The 13848-nt window shown below is 37.9% G+C and overlaps 1 protein-coding gene across 2 annotated transcripts in view; it reads left to right on the top strand.

Annotated features, from left to right (window-relative positions):
- Positions 1–11454, top strand: part of LRRTM4 (leucine rich repeat transmembrane neuronal 4) — a 711554-nt gene extending 700100 nt beyond the window's left edge. For both annotated transcript variants that reach the window (XM_043603822.1, XM_043603821.1), the window contains one exon: positions 11149–11454. In XM_043603822.1, the coding sequence (XP_043459757.1) occupies positions 11149–11370 (222 nt within the window). In that variant the 3' untranslated portion in view covers positions 11371–11454. The remainder of the gene's footprint in view (positions 1–11148) is intronic.
- Positions 11455–13848: the final 2394 nt, after the last annotated feature.

Here is a 13848-nt window from a genome sequence, read left to right as displayed (position 1 = left end):
TTGGGCGTTTATTCTGCCAGACTGTGTTTGATCTAAATGACCTGAATGGTGACTTCAGAACTCCCACCTGGAGGTTCAAGTCTGACTTCGAAGTACCAAGGTTGTGTGGGTCCAGCTCTTTGTCTGGGATCCACTGAGAGCTTTATTCCAGCGTGGAAGACCTGGATCTTCACAAGAAAACTGCGGTGCCCACCGGCTGGGAGTGCTTTTCTCCCTCTCTTCACTGATTCGGATTATGCAGCTTCACCTACAGGGAATTAGAATTACATTCGTCTTACTCTGTCAGTTCTGAGGAGGCTCTTTGAGGACGGACCTCTATTTTCTTCTTCATACACCCAGCACCTACCACAATGCCTAGCTTAGTAAATGAGGCCCAAGCTAAATGGCTTTTATTTTTTTTAATGGTTGAAAATATCCAAAGAAGATAGTTTCTGTCACCTGAAAATTACATGAAGTTCAAATTTCAGTGTTCACAAATCAATTATTATTGAAATGGAGCCACGCTCACTTGTTTACATTTTGTCTCAGCCTACTATCATGTTACGATGGTAGTCGTTTACTGGTTGTGACAGAGAGTGCATGGGTTGCAAGCCTAAAATGTTTACTATTGGCCCTTCCCAGAAAAAGTTAGCTAACTCCGGTGATAAATATTTGCTGTGTGAATGAATGGATACATAAATAAGTGCACTATTATGGCAAATTCACTTTATATAATTACTCCTTAATAGTATATACTCAGTGGCAGAGATCCAGGCAGCAACCTAGAGCTTAACACGTTTTATTAAAAAATATGAGACCAATATTATTTATGCCTCACTCTGCCATTCTGTTCTAAAATATATTCAATCACAATAAAAACTTTAACTGCATTTTCTAAATGGACTTCTCCTATATTTGTAATTAAATATACATTGCCATGCCTCTTTTCATTAGGATCAGTCAGTCCCCCAAGAAGTTCTATTTAAACTCTATTAGAATCAGGTTACTCATCCTATCAAGGTGTACATCCTTCTGGGGTTTTCTTCCATCTGTAATTGTCATTTGGTTCTAAACTTTTACCCTGGGATGAAAAGGTAGGTACATGAATGCAAGAAACCCAATCACCTTCCTGATATATGATTTTCATTTCATTTTATTTTTACATTTTAAAAACATTTCTAGCTTTTACTGAATACCCACTGCACTATTGAATTGCATGCTTTGGGAGGATCACAAAGGGAATATATCTTCAAAAGCCAAACAAATCAGTCACATTTGGATTAGACGAGATACAGGCTCTTGCATAAAACAAATTAAGGACACTATTAAGAATTTAACACAATTTTATACAGAACTACAGAAATTCCTATGGAAACTAGAAATAAGCTACTCGGAACATTGTGGAGAAACTAAAAGTGACCCTGAAAGAGAAAAGGTCTCTCATGCCTGCTGCTTGCACCTTCCCATCATTTCCAAATTTCTGAGAAGGGATCGCAAAGTAAATCTTACCCTGAATCTGTTACATGTGCTAATAAGTTTTGTTTTTGTTTTCTTTTGTTCGGTTTTGTCTTTAAGTTTCCAGCAGTAGCGATTGCTGCCTTCTATTTCAGCAACACTTGTCTTCTGTACATCACTGTATATCATCAAAACTTCCATAACTTTTTTCAGAGGAGAAAGATGTGGATTTTGAAATTTCATTGTGTCTATTTTTTATTGCAGTATTTATGTAGATTTCACTTCGATAGGATGTTTGCTTGTAGTGCACTATTAGGGAGTCCTTCCTCTTTCAAATTCAGAGGCCAGAGCAACAGAGGGAAAGCCTTTAGAAGTTAATACTAGCTAATTAATCCAGCTCATTAGCCCAAAACCTCACTGAACACTGAGAGTCCTGCTAATGTAATAAGCTTTCCAGTTAATGGAGTCAAAGCTAACTTCAAAGTACAGCTAGTATCTCATTCATTAAGTTAATCAACTCTCTGGACACCTCACACGCAAGGTGGCCTGGTAGGAGAGCAATAAAGATGTAAGTGGATGTTCTGTTCTGTTATCCCACGACTGACTTAAAAGTTAAAATTTGGACAACGATGAGTGCACAAATAGTACATGTTCCCATCTTTAAATAAGAACAGAACAAGTAAAGCAAATGCCAACATTCAACTTTTGTCAGAACTTAACTTTTAAAAAAAATTTTTTTATAATGTTTATTCATTTTTTAGAGACACAGAGACAGAGTGCTAGCGGGGTGGGGGGCAGGGTTCTGAAGCAGGCTGCAGACTCTGAGCTGTCAGCACAGAACCCCACACAGGGCTCGAACTCACAGACAGTGAGATCATGACCTGAGCTAAAGTCGGATGCTCAACTGACTGAGCCACCAGGGCACCCAAGAACTTAACTTTAAAATGGTCTTGGGGCCCTGGGTGGCTCAGTTGGTGAAGCGTCAGACTTCGGCTCAGGTCATGATCTCCCGGTTCGAGAGTTTGAGTCCCGCATTGGGCTCTGTGCTTTGGATTCTGTGTCTCCCTCTCTGTCTCTCTCTCTCTCTGCCCCTCCCCCACTCACGCTCTGTCTCTCTCTCAAAAATAAAATAAACATTAAAATGGTCTGAATAGGGGCACCTGGTTGAGCATCTGACTTTGGCTCAGGTCAGGATCTCAAGGTTAGTGAGTTCAAGCCCTGCATTGGGCTTGCTGCTGTCAGCACAGAGTCTGCTTGGGATCCTCTGTACGTACCCCTCTCGCTCTGCACTTCTCCTGCTCACGTGCTCTCTCTCAAAAATAAAAACCTTTAAAAAATAATTAAAATGGTCTGAATAGTCCCATCAAGATGAAAAGCCAACATGTACTGTGTTTAGTATTGTGTATTTTGCATGCTAGAGCTACTTGGTACACACTTCAGCCCATAAACAAAACAGAAGTTACCAATTTGCACCAGTATCTTTTGTTTTTCTTTAGAGATTTTCAAAACCAAAGATCAATAAATTTAATAAGTGTTTGTGACAAATATTAGTAGATTATTTTGAGTTTTTTCGTGTTTATTACTGATTTAATCTTCAAAATAAAGTGTGGGAAAAAGAAGATTGCTGTTGTTCTTTCCTTCAACAAATAACGTGAATACCTGGTATGCAGCCAAGCAATGTCAGGATGATGAGTTTCAACTAAAATGCACTTTAGGGGTGTCTGGGTGGCTCAGTCTGTTGAGTGTCTGACTTTGGCTCAGGTCATGATCTCGCATGAATTCGTCCCGCATCGGGCTCTGTGCTGACAGCTCAGAGCCTGGAGCCTGCTTCGGATTCTGTCTCCCTCTCCCTCTTCCCCTCCCCTGCTCATGCTCTGTCTCTGTCTCGATCTCTCTCAAAAATAAACATTAAAAAAATTTTTTTAATAAAATAAAATGCATTTTAAATTGTTTCTAGTTTCAATCATTTTTAGTAAATCTTGACTTTTTCCACTAATCACTGTGATTTATTGTCTTCTCTTAAATTCTTGAATCTTATTTCTCAAGATTCTTCTCTATTATTGTTACTGCTTAGGGAGTAGTCTTTGTGTGTGTATACAGTGTTAGGATGTCAGAGATTGCATGGACCTCTTTTTTAAAGAGATAGGCTTTGTGGGGCACTGGGTGGCTAAATCGCTTAAGCTTCCAACTTCAGCTTAGGTCATGATCTCACAGTTCCTGGGTTTGAGCCCTGCGAGGGGCTCTGTGCTGACAGCTCAGAGCTTGGAACCTGCTTCAGATTCTGGGTCTCTCTCTCTCTCTCTCTGTGCCCTTCCCTGCTCACACTCTGTCTCTGTCTTTCTCAAGAATAAATATTTAAAAAGAAGAAGAAGAAGAACTCGCCATTTCCTTAAATAGGAGGTGAGTTTTCTGGTATAGTTATACTCTGGCTTTACTCAGTGTTACACAATATGAATCCTGAAAGTAAGGCTTGTTCTGCTTTTTCTCAACCTCTGATGTTATCCTGATTTTTCTCATGACCAGGAATTGCCCCAACCCTGCCTTTTCTTCCTACCTCACTGGTCTTAGATACTCAAAGCTGCTGACTGTTTTATAGTCCTGCAAATGGCCTTTCCCTAATCTCAAGCAGCTTTTCCTCTGGTTGCATTTTATTACATGCTAGTAAATTTTTCTTTTAATTTATTCTCCTCTATACTGTATGTTACAGGAACTTCTAAGAGTTTTTGACTTGGTGATGGAAAAACAAATGAACAAACATCTATTAAATAAAATCTTTGTTTGGGGTGCCTGGGTGGCGCAGTCGGTTAAGCGTCCGACTTCAGCCAGGTCACGATCTCGCGGTCCGTGAGTTTGAGCCCCGCGTCAGGCTCTGGGCTGATGGCTCAGAGCCTGGAGCCTGTTTCGGATTCTGTGTCTCCCTCTCTCTCTGCCCCTCCCCCGTTCATGCTCTGTCTCTCTCTGTCCCAAAAATAAATAAACGTTGAAAAAAAAAATTTTTTTTAAATAAATAAATAAATAAATAAAATCTTTGTTCATTTGAGTGCTAACTTGGAAAGATAGTACTCAGGACTCCAATTTCCATCTTGACCTTTGGGTTCAAGGTACTTTTTCAAAACTGTGCTTTAAAATAAGCCGTATAGCAAATGTTTTAGAAATAATGTCAAGTGATATTGAAAGTTCTACTGTTTGATGAAAAGAAACTAATACTTAGATAATTGTGTTTTCTAATTAAGAAGCGAGCCTGCATTTAAAAACAATGAATAAGAATGTTTCATTGTCGAATGGATTAAATAATGTTAATTTGACGAGTTGATTTAGATTCATTTCTTACCTTGTGTCCCTTTTTTATATTACAAATGCCTTCAGACATTCAAAACCTAAAGAGGCAAAATTTATGAAAGGACAATTGTTAATAATTCTTTCAAGTGAGAAGTGAAGAATTAAAGCAGGTTTGTAGGAATTGTCAATGTCGTAGTTCAGTCCAATGTCTCATATGCTTTTTGGAATGAAGGGCAGTAGCTGAGAAATTCTGCTCCTCTGGGGCCAGCTGGAGTGCGGGGCGTGGGGGGGGGGGGGAGTTTGCTCCTGGACTCATGTGCCTGATGAACTTCTGTGGGCCCTAAGGGACGCTGGCTGGTCTAAGATGCCTCCATGGCTCCAGAGGGCCTTCCACTCTCCAGTGGTCTAGACTGGGCTTGTTCACGTGGCGGTGGCTAACCTGGCCAGGATCCTAGGAACCTTGTGACCCAAGCAGCACTTCTGCTGCTGTGTACTACTGGGCAAAGAAAATCACAAGACCAGCCAGTATTTATTCTACATTTTTTGATGAGGGGAGCTAGAAAGAACTGTGGTCATTCGTGTGATCTACTATGGCTGGAACGTGCAAAATTTTGAAGCTGTTGCCCTGTGCTCAGTCAGATGAAGGAAGCTGTTGGGCATCAAGATGTGAAGATAACTTGTAGAGATTCTCACTCCTGATTGATGGAGAAGGCCCTGGTGACATTCGCGTTCCTAGTGTCAATTGTTTTTGAGACCCAGTGGTACTTGCTTTTTTTAGCTGTAAATCCTTTCTTGTGTCTATGAGTCCATTAAATCTCCCTTTTACCCAATGTACTTAAAGGAGCTGAGGTTCTGTCAGCTTTGATCAAAATTCCTGAAAAGAAAAAAAAAAAAAAAAAAAACAACCTCTAGCCAAATTTGTTTACATTTTCTTAGGCCCTGTCCATTCCTGTCACAGACTAACATAATGAGTAGAATAAAGGCTAAATTATATGCTCATTTAGCTATTTCCCTTCATTTTTAATCTATTTTATTTCCAATAAACCAAGTGTCCATCTCCATTAAGCACTTCAACTACATTGAATTCCTCATCTGGATTTGTAGGATGGTACTTTTTAAATGGTCTGAGTAGTCAGACACTACCCTTTAATTCCAAAAATTAGAGACCAAATGTCATTTAGGAAATTGAAAATCAACTTTTTATGACTTCAATTGAAAGAACTCATACTGAAATGTGAACAATGTTCATGAAAAGTTAATAAATAAGACTAATGATAGTGCACGGTAATTTTAAAATGATCAGACTATTAAACTACTTATAACTAATGCTAATACCTTGGAGAAAAGAGGGTAACGATATTGGAATTTCATGCTTATAACAAAACTGAACTTCAAAAGCCTTTCATGATCACATATATCAAGAGCCCATTTCACATTACTCTCACATTAACTACACAGACACATTCATTTCTCATTTTAAATGTAATTATTATGGATGTAAAATTATGGGATCTGAATCAATTTGTAGACTCTTGAAACTCTGCATATCCCGCTATACTTTTGCCCTTCCTCCCAAGGTTTAAACACATTCTCTTTTCTTCACTTTCCTCTTTGAATCACCGGCTCTGTGAGCCACCATAATTGAGAGGGGTGGGTCCTTTTCCACTCTCTCCAGCATGGTAGAAAAAAACACATATTCTAGGCAAAGGGTAAATGATATTTTCAGAAAGCCAGGACACCCACTAAGGTATCTAAGCTTCTGAGTGCACAAAGTAGGGCTGAGAGCCTCTGTTAATGAACCACTCTGTGACCCCTCAAGACCTTGCATCTCTCGAATGGAAACTGTAAGACAAAAGACAGGGAACATTTCCAGGAAAGACACTGTCAGTGTTGAGTTAAACTACAGTAGATATGTCTTGCCAGTGTATTCCTGCTTTCTTGAGAATCAGTGAATACTTTCAGAGTTATCTGAAATTTATAGAGGTGAATGAGATGTCATTATTATCCCCATTTTCAGGGGATTTGCAGGAAACTCAGCAGGATTAAAGTGACTTATAATTAGTGACTATAATGATTTTCCCCTTTGTAACCTACCTCAGATTTAGTTATGAAATATGCCTCTATAGAAGTTTATGTGCCTCTATAAAAGTTTAAATCCAATTTGAGTTAAAGTGTTCACATTCTTGAGAGAAGCAAATGACAGAATTTCAGGATAGTATATTTCCCCGATGAGATTCCTTCGTTCCATGTACCACACCTATTATCTGTAAATAAAGTGCAGTTTCCAAAGCAATCAATGAGCAGGGAAGCATACGAATGAGGCCATCTTTAAGTAGTGCTGTTGTCCTGTGCCACAGAACGAAGTCCGTCAGAGAGCTGATGGAACACAGGGACCGTTTGGAAAAGCTCTAAGAACACATTTACAAAAATATCAAAGACACATTAAGGGGAACTTAAGGATACTTTGTTTTGACTGCTGGAAAGGAAACAATGATACACACAGGGACCCAGGTGGTTAATGTACTGTACATTATTACTATAAAATACAAGACCTCAGTCTCTTAGCTCCTTGAAAACCACAAAATCAGTTGATTACATAGTGCCCTGCAGAATAGATTTTAAGAGCAAATGAGCAAACATCTCGGATATCCTTTCAGAGCTTGCCAATTTACTAGGCTTTTCAATTCTTGCTATTGGGCTGTTGTGCAGGAGGGAGCTTTACAATGTTTTTTGTCCTGCTGGAAGTTCTAAGCCTGTCTCCAAATACAATAGAGAAAATGGCAGGAGCCCTTGTTCATTGAAGTAAAAAGTAAACTGGTCCAATGTAATAGCAAAACAAATTTTCTGAGTTCAGAGATGATGGAATATATGAACCTGATGTTCTGCAGTTAATGCAGGTCCCTGGACATTTGAATCAACTTAATTTGAAGGTAAATGCCACTGTGGCTTAGATATGAAGTTGTTTGTTCCCATTTTAGTTCAACTTTTGGAACTTTACAATGAAAATGGAACACAGTTCACATATAAGTTTTCATTTGTAGATGAACTCAATTTTAGTAGGGTCTGTAGGACCCTGTCTTACTTTGCATTTACCGCTCATCCAAGTTATGTTTGTAGTTCAGGCATCTTCTCATGGGTGACTGGAGGAGAACTATCCATGGTACTACGAGATAGTGGACAAAACCAGAACACATGCTTAATGTTTATTTTGATGCCTTTTAGTAATTTGGCTATTTTGTTGACAATGAGTCATTCATTTCAGTGAAAGTGTGCAACACATATTCTATGACCAGTGAATGTTGCTGCCATTGGAAATCATTTGGTGAATTTTTTGTTTTAGAGTTATACTATTCCACCTGTTAACGATGAAAAAGTAAGAATGAACTATGTAACTCTTAAGAAGGTCTTCATAAAATTCTTTTTGCTGAAATGTCACAATGAAGTGGTTTCATTTCTATGCTTTTTCAGAGTTTTGGTGACCCATGACACTAATCACAGATATCTCTACCTATCTGACACACAGCAAAATCCTATGAGGTGACCTAAAATAGAACTTGCTGACAAACATTTCATGTCTGGACCTGTACTGATTTATAAGGAGAAGTCTATATGAGTAAGAAAAAAAAAACCCCACCATAGATTGAGGGCAAACCTAACTTTATATTATAAATACATTTTTCATCTAGTAATTCAGCCATGTTGTCCTATAATTTGTTCCTTGTTCTCACTCTCAGCCCAGAAATTAATGTCTAAGGTCTAAAACATTTCTGTGTCAATAAAAATTTTGACCTAATATGTATTCTTGTTCAGATTTTTTTGAGAACAGCATTGTATATTCCAGGTTATATCAACATCTTGTTTGATGAGAAATTATCTTTCCTTTACTATTTCTTAAGACTTGGTGAAAATAGTGTTGACCTTCCATTTAGAAGTCAACATGTCTCATCCAAAAATAAAGAAATATATATTGGCTTAATTTTCTCACTCGCTCAGAAAAACTGAATTATGTGAGTTAGAAAAAAGAGAATAGTAAAAGAAGCAAGGGAATTTATCTAGCTATTGTGATCACATTAAAATAAAGTACAACCTGAGTACGTGTTTTGAGTATTTTTAGAAGCATCTTTTATTGTGATTCCCAGTTTAACAAATAATCACAGTGTGACTCAGTAAACACACATTCATGAACACACAAATTTGAAACAAAACTTCTATGAAGCAATTTACCCTTATTCATGATATAATCTAATATTTTCTGTTCCAGTTAATTCAATTTTTAAAATGTTTATCTGGATTCATTAATTTGATTTTATAACTTAGTAATGAGTTGTGATCTGCCATAGAAAACATTAATCTATATCTTTAAAAATGTGAGAAAGTGACTTTCATCTTAATAAGCATAGAGGTGCTCAAAACAGAATTCTCATACAAACATAATTTATGTCAAAATTTTGCCTAACACATTAATGAGGATACTAGGAAGAAAACACAAGACCTAGTTGCATGATCATTTGAGGGATTTATATAATAATAGGAAGAATGGATTGTGAAAATAAGGCTGCCAAGTTCGATAGAACACTGGTTAACTTCCTTCAGAACAATTAACCCATAAGGCCTTTGGGGGTTAACTTCTCTACCAAATTATAAGACCTTAATTTCTGTAGTTTAACCTACAGAAAGACTCAGATACAGTCTAGTCTATAGTCTAATCGGGAGACAGACAATATATCAGTTATCTTGACAAAGCATTTGCATGAATTGCTAACTAAATACAGAGTTATTAACTCAGCCCGTGCAAAGGTTAAAAGTGCCATAGTGTAACAGAGGCAGCAGCTTTAGAAGTAACTGCCAGCCCTACCACCTGTGGGACCAAGGGGCTAAACAAAGATGTTGGAACTGTAAAATTACAAGCTTGGAGAAAGAGCTTTGCAGAGATGCATCTCAGATTTCCTTGGTGCTGGAGATTCTGAGGGGGACATGATGGGATCAAATGCTGGGAAGACTACAAACCGGAATGGCCTGCTATTGTGGGAAGGTGCTGCTACAACCAATATGAAGGAGTGTTGGTGAGGTAGCTCCCTGGAGCAGGGAGAAGCAGAGAGGAAGCCCACCATGGGGTCAGTTTCCTCCAGCTCCTCTAGTCTTGCCATCTCTCTCCAGTGGGCCCACTGTTAAAGTCTAACAGGGAGCAGCGGGCCAAGCAGCAGTGTAGTTTGCAGAGACCCAGCCTGGCATCATAAAGCCAACTACGGCAAGTGAGTTGGAGCTGGGAGACGATACCTGAAACTGCCACATCTCTTGCCTGAGAAGACAGTGGAGTGTTTGCAATTCTATCACCTGTGGACTTGTTAACCAAGAGTATCAGACTGGATCTAGCGGGTCATGAGAAATGCTTAGTGTGATATCAAGAATTAAGCAACCCTCATATTCCTGTCTCTATTTTTCTTTACCAGAAATTTGTGGTTTAATAAAAAGCTGGACAGACTTGAAATTACTAGAATTTTAATATTTTTAGCTTTTCCTATGAAAAGGGATTTCTATAGACAGTTATTCAGGCATTTTATAACAACATTAGACACATATTTGGCTTGTTAGCTTGAAATCAATAACATTACATATTATGAACACAAGGATGTGCCCACTTTTCATGATTCTTCAGTTCTTGGTCCAGGATTTATAGAATTGTTAGAAATAATCTATAGGAAATTGTGATTATTTTTTAAAAAGTTTAAATAAAACATATATGCCCACAATAAAGATTTTAATTGTATATAAGTATATTTTAAAAGTAAAAACTCTATGTATGTTGATATTTGTACTTATACAAAATGAAACATACTGTACATTCTTTTCACATTGTTTTCTCTTAATAGCATATCTTGCCATATTACAATAGACAGACACTCCAGTCTTTGTATACCCGTACTCAAGTGTGTCAACTTACCTATTTTAAAATTCCCTGTTGATGGGAATTTAGGTTGTTTTTAACTGTCTGTATGACCATACATAGAAAGATAATAGGACGGAACATGAAAACATCTTTATGATTTTATATATAGTGTATATATATATACATATAATATATATATGCATATGTATGTGTATATATACACACTTTATATAAAAGTATACGTAAAAAGTACACACTTTTACATAAACTATATATACACACAACTACATAAAAGGTGTATATACAAATTACATATACACACATACACACACTGTACATAAAATCATATGTAAGGCTTATGTATCTGGACAAAACAATATCAAGTTAAATACTAACAATCCTTACTCTGTTTAACGTTTATTAATAGCAGAATCAGGAGCTGATGCCTTAAAAGGGCAAGAAAGAGAACAAAGTACAATGCCATAAATGCCCTCTTCTTATCTTTCCAGAGCACTTTCTTAATCGGACTTTCTCTTCCTCCCACCCAGATCCCCCACCACGTGAAGCCCTTGCCCTATTACAGCTACGACCAGCCTGTGATCGGCTACTGCCAGGCTCACCAGCCGCTCCGCGTCAACAAGGGCTACGAAGCAGTGTCTCCGGAGCAGGACGAAACCCCCAGCCTGGAGCTCGGGCGCGACCACAGCTTCATCGCCACCATCGCCCGGTCGGCGGCGCCGGCCATTTACCTTGAGAGAATAACAAACTAACGCCGAGGCCAACTCCTCGGGAGGGACCTCGGCGGGGCTGGGGGCGGGGAGGGAAGGCTTCATCTTAAAGGAGAATGGGTGTCCAAAATCGAGCAAGCAAGCCGGCTCATCCTTTCTGTTCAGCCAGGACACACAGGAAAGAAAAAAAGAACTGCTTAAAGAGGGCAGCGGATGCACCTGCAGCAAAACCAGGAGAACACTACAGAACTTTCTTTGCGTCGAAACGAAACAAAACTTCTCCTGGATGTAAATAGTCCAAGTGTCGAGTTCTTATAAAAATAGATTTCACCCTAGCTACATATAGGATTGTTTGTATATTTGCTTTTTCTACACTGCATGGTTCCTGGGCTGGAGAACCACAGGGGGGTGGGGGTGGGGGTGGGGAACCTGAGCTGGGTGGGAAGTTGGGGTCACAATACACTTTTCCTTGTTAGGTGTGTGTAATTCTTACAGACTTGATTTCAATTGCTTTATTTCATTTTTCCTCTAAAATGCTGTTTGTTCCTGTTTGATTTCTTTTCTTTTTTTTTTTTTTTTTCCTGGTCAAGTGAATCTGTTTCCAATCCTAAACATGGGCATTAAAGCTTATGTTGTACCAAAAGAAAATTTGCTTTACGACAGGCCACAAAGAAATAAAGTTGACCACAGAGTTTGACAAAACTACTGGAATGAAAATCCACTAAAATCTGGGCGAATGATCCTTCAAAACACACGAAGTACACAGTATGAGGAGTTTTGATTTGCTTTTTTTTTCTTATTGGCAGTCCTCACTGTGACTTTTCACTGTGTAAGGATTCTGAAAGGGATCTGTACAGACTTCTGGTTGGAAAGACCAGCAGAAATCTTCTCATATGGACTCAGTCCTATGAAGAACAATGGCCATGTGGTCAATGAATAAAACTGCCAAGTTGACAAATTTCTAAACACAAGATAATGTATAACATTGCTTTTTAAATTAATTATCAATTAGCTTTTGTGTAGTTTTTATCAATAAAAGAAAACATGTTGGAAAAATAAATATATGATTTTGTGGTTGGTATACCACAGCTCACTTAATGTTGAGTGCTTTCTCTCCGTATTGTGAAATCCTTCTAGCCTGTGCCAGTTGGCTATCAAACGCCTTCTGTGTGTTCTATGATTAGGTGAGGAGACCCTACAGGGTGTAGGAACGAAGTATGAGTACATATGCACTAACTCATTTCACAGGGTTTGTTTGTTTGTTTTCTGGAAACATATGATGTAACTCAAAAACTGTATAACAGAATGAGGAAAAAAAGGTAAGTATCCATGGAAGGGTTAGAGGTTATGTGATCCTTTAGGAGAAAAAGAACTGCGTGGAAATTGGTTACAATCTAAAAGAAGCACAATGACCACTCATTTTTTAAACAAAGGTGATAACTCTGCACATATAAGTTAGATGATTTTCACTTGACTTCATTAGTGTTGTGACGCTTTATGTCAGCAATTCTCTGCTTCTCTGTGGACATTATCCTGATCTAGCTGGTCATCTGATTTGCTTAGTTCTATTTTTAAAACAAAATGAAATTATAAAATTTTTGTCATCCTTTATTAGGTCATGTTTTGCATTCTGAACAGGTGGACTTCTGAAGAACTAAGTTGGTAGCTGCCATTCATTTAATTACAAATTCTACTGAAATAATAATTAAAGAGCCTTGTGACTATTTCCATAACAAAGTAAACTAGCATAGAGTATTGAGCACGTTTTTTTTTCTTCTGAAAGTAATTTTGTTCTACTACCATTTTAAATTATACTTGAAGTTAAATTCTATCTTAATTGAGAAAAATATTTGCCATACTAAAGAAAATTCAACCAAAGGAAGTTTTTCCACATTGGAACACAGGACTCTTGCTGTCAGATTCTGGTAACTTTCCAGTTCACATTTATAATCTGGATTATATCTGGGTATATGTTTCCTAGCTATTCAAGTAGAATGAATTGACTATGAGTTTAAAAGTTAAAGATCATTATTTGATATTGTGGTTTCTCTTTTAAGAATTATTGAATAGATTGTAGCAGAACATTTTGGAGTGTCTGCCCAAATTATAAGGACTCTCTAACCCTCTGTCTATCTAACATCACTCATGTAGCCCATCTACCACCCCACCCCTGTCTTAGATGATTTACTGGAGGTCAGACCTGAAAAATTTTTATCAAAGAAGGCCTAAGTCAACTGTTTTCTGTTCACTGCAGTTTCTTACAAGTCAAAAAGTGTCCTAAATCGGTTATGGTCTTCACGTTGTTTAGAACTGTCATATTGGCCAACAGTTGCTTCAAGTTTAACATGAATTAAGGAAGTGAACTGCTAGCGAAACAGGTAGCATCTTCATAATGCTATGCCCTCTGAATGTGAAAACTTTCACTTGCATATGCTAGACAAAGTTTACACTGTGCATTGGAAATCTTTTGATGATTAAACAAAAACAAAACAAAACAAAAATTTTACTTGAGGAAGCTTG

Source organism: Prionailurus bengalensis, chromosome A3 (assembly GCF_016509475.1).
Source record: "Prionailurus bengalensis isolate Pbe53 chromosome A3, Fcat_Pben_1.1_paternal_pri, whole genome shotgun sequence".
Taxonomy (NCBI): domain Eukaryota; kingdom Metazoa; phylum Chordata; class Mammalia; order Carnivora; family Felidae; genus Prionailurus; species Prionailurus bengalensis.
This window is presented reverse-complemented; position numbering and strand designations above follow the sequence as displayed.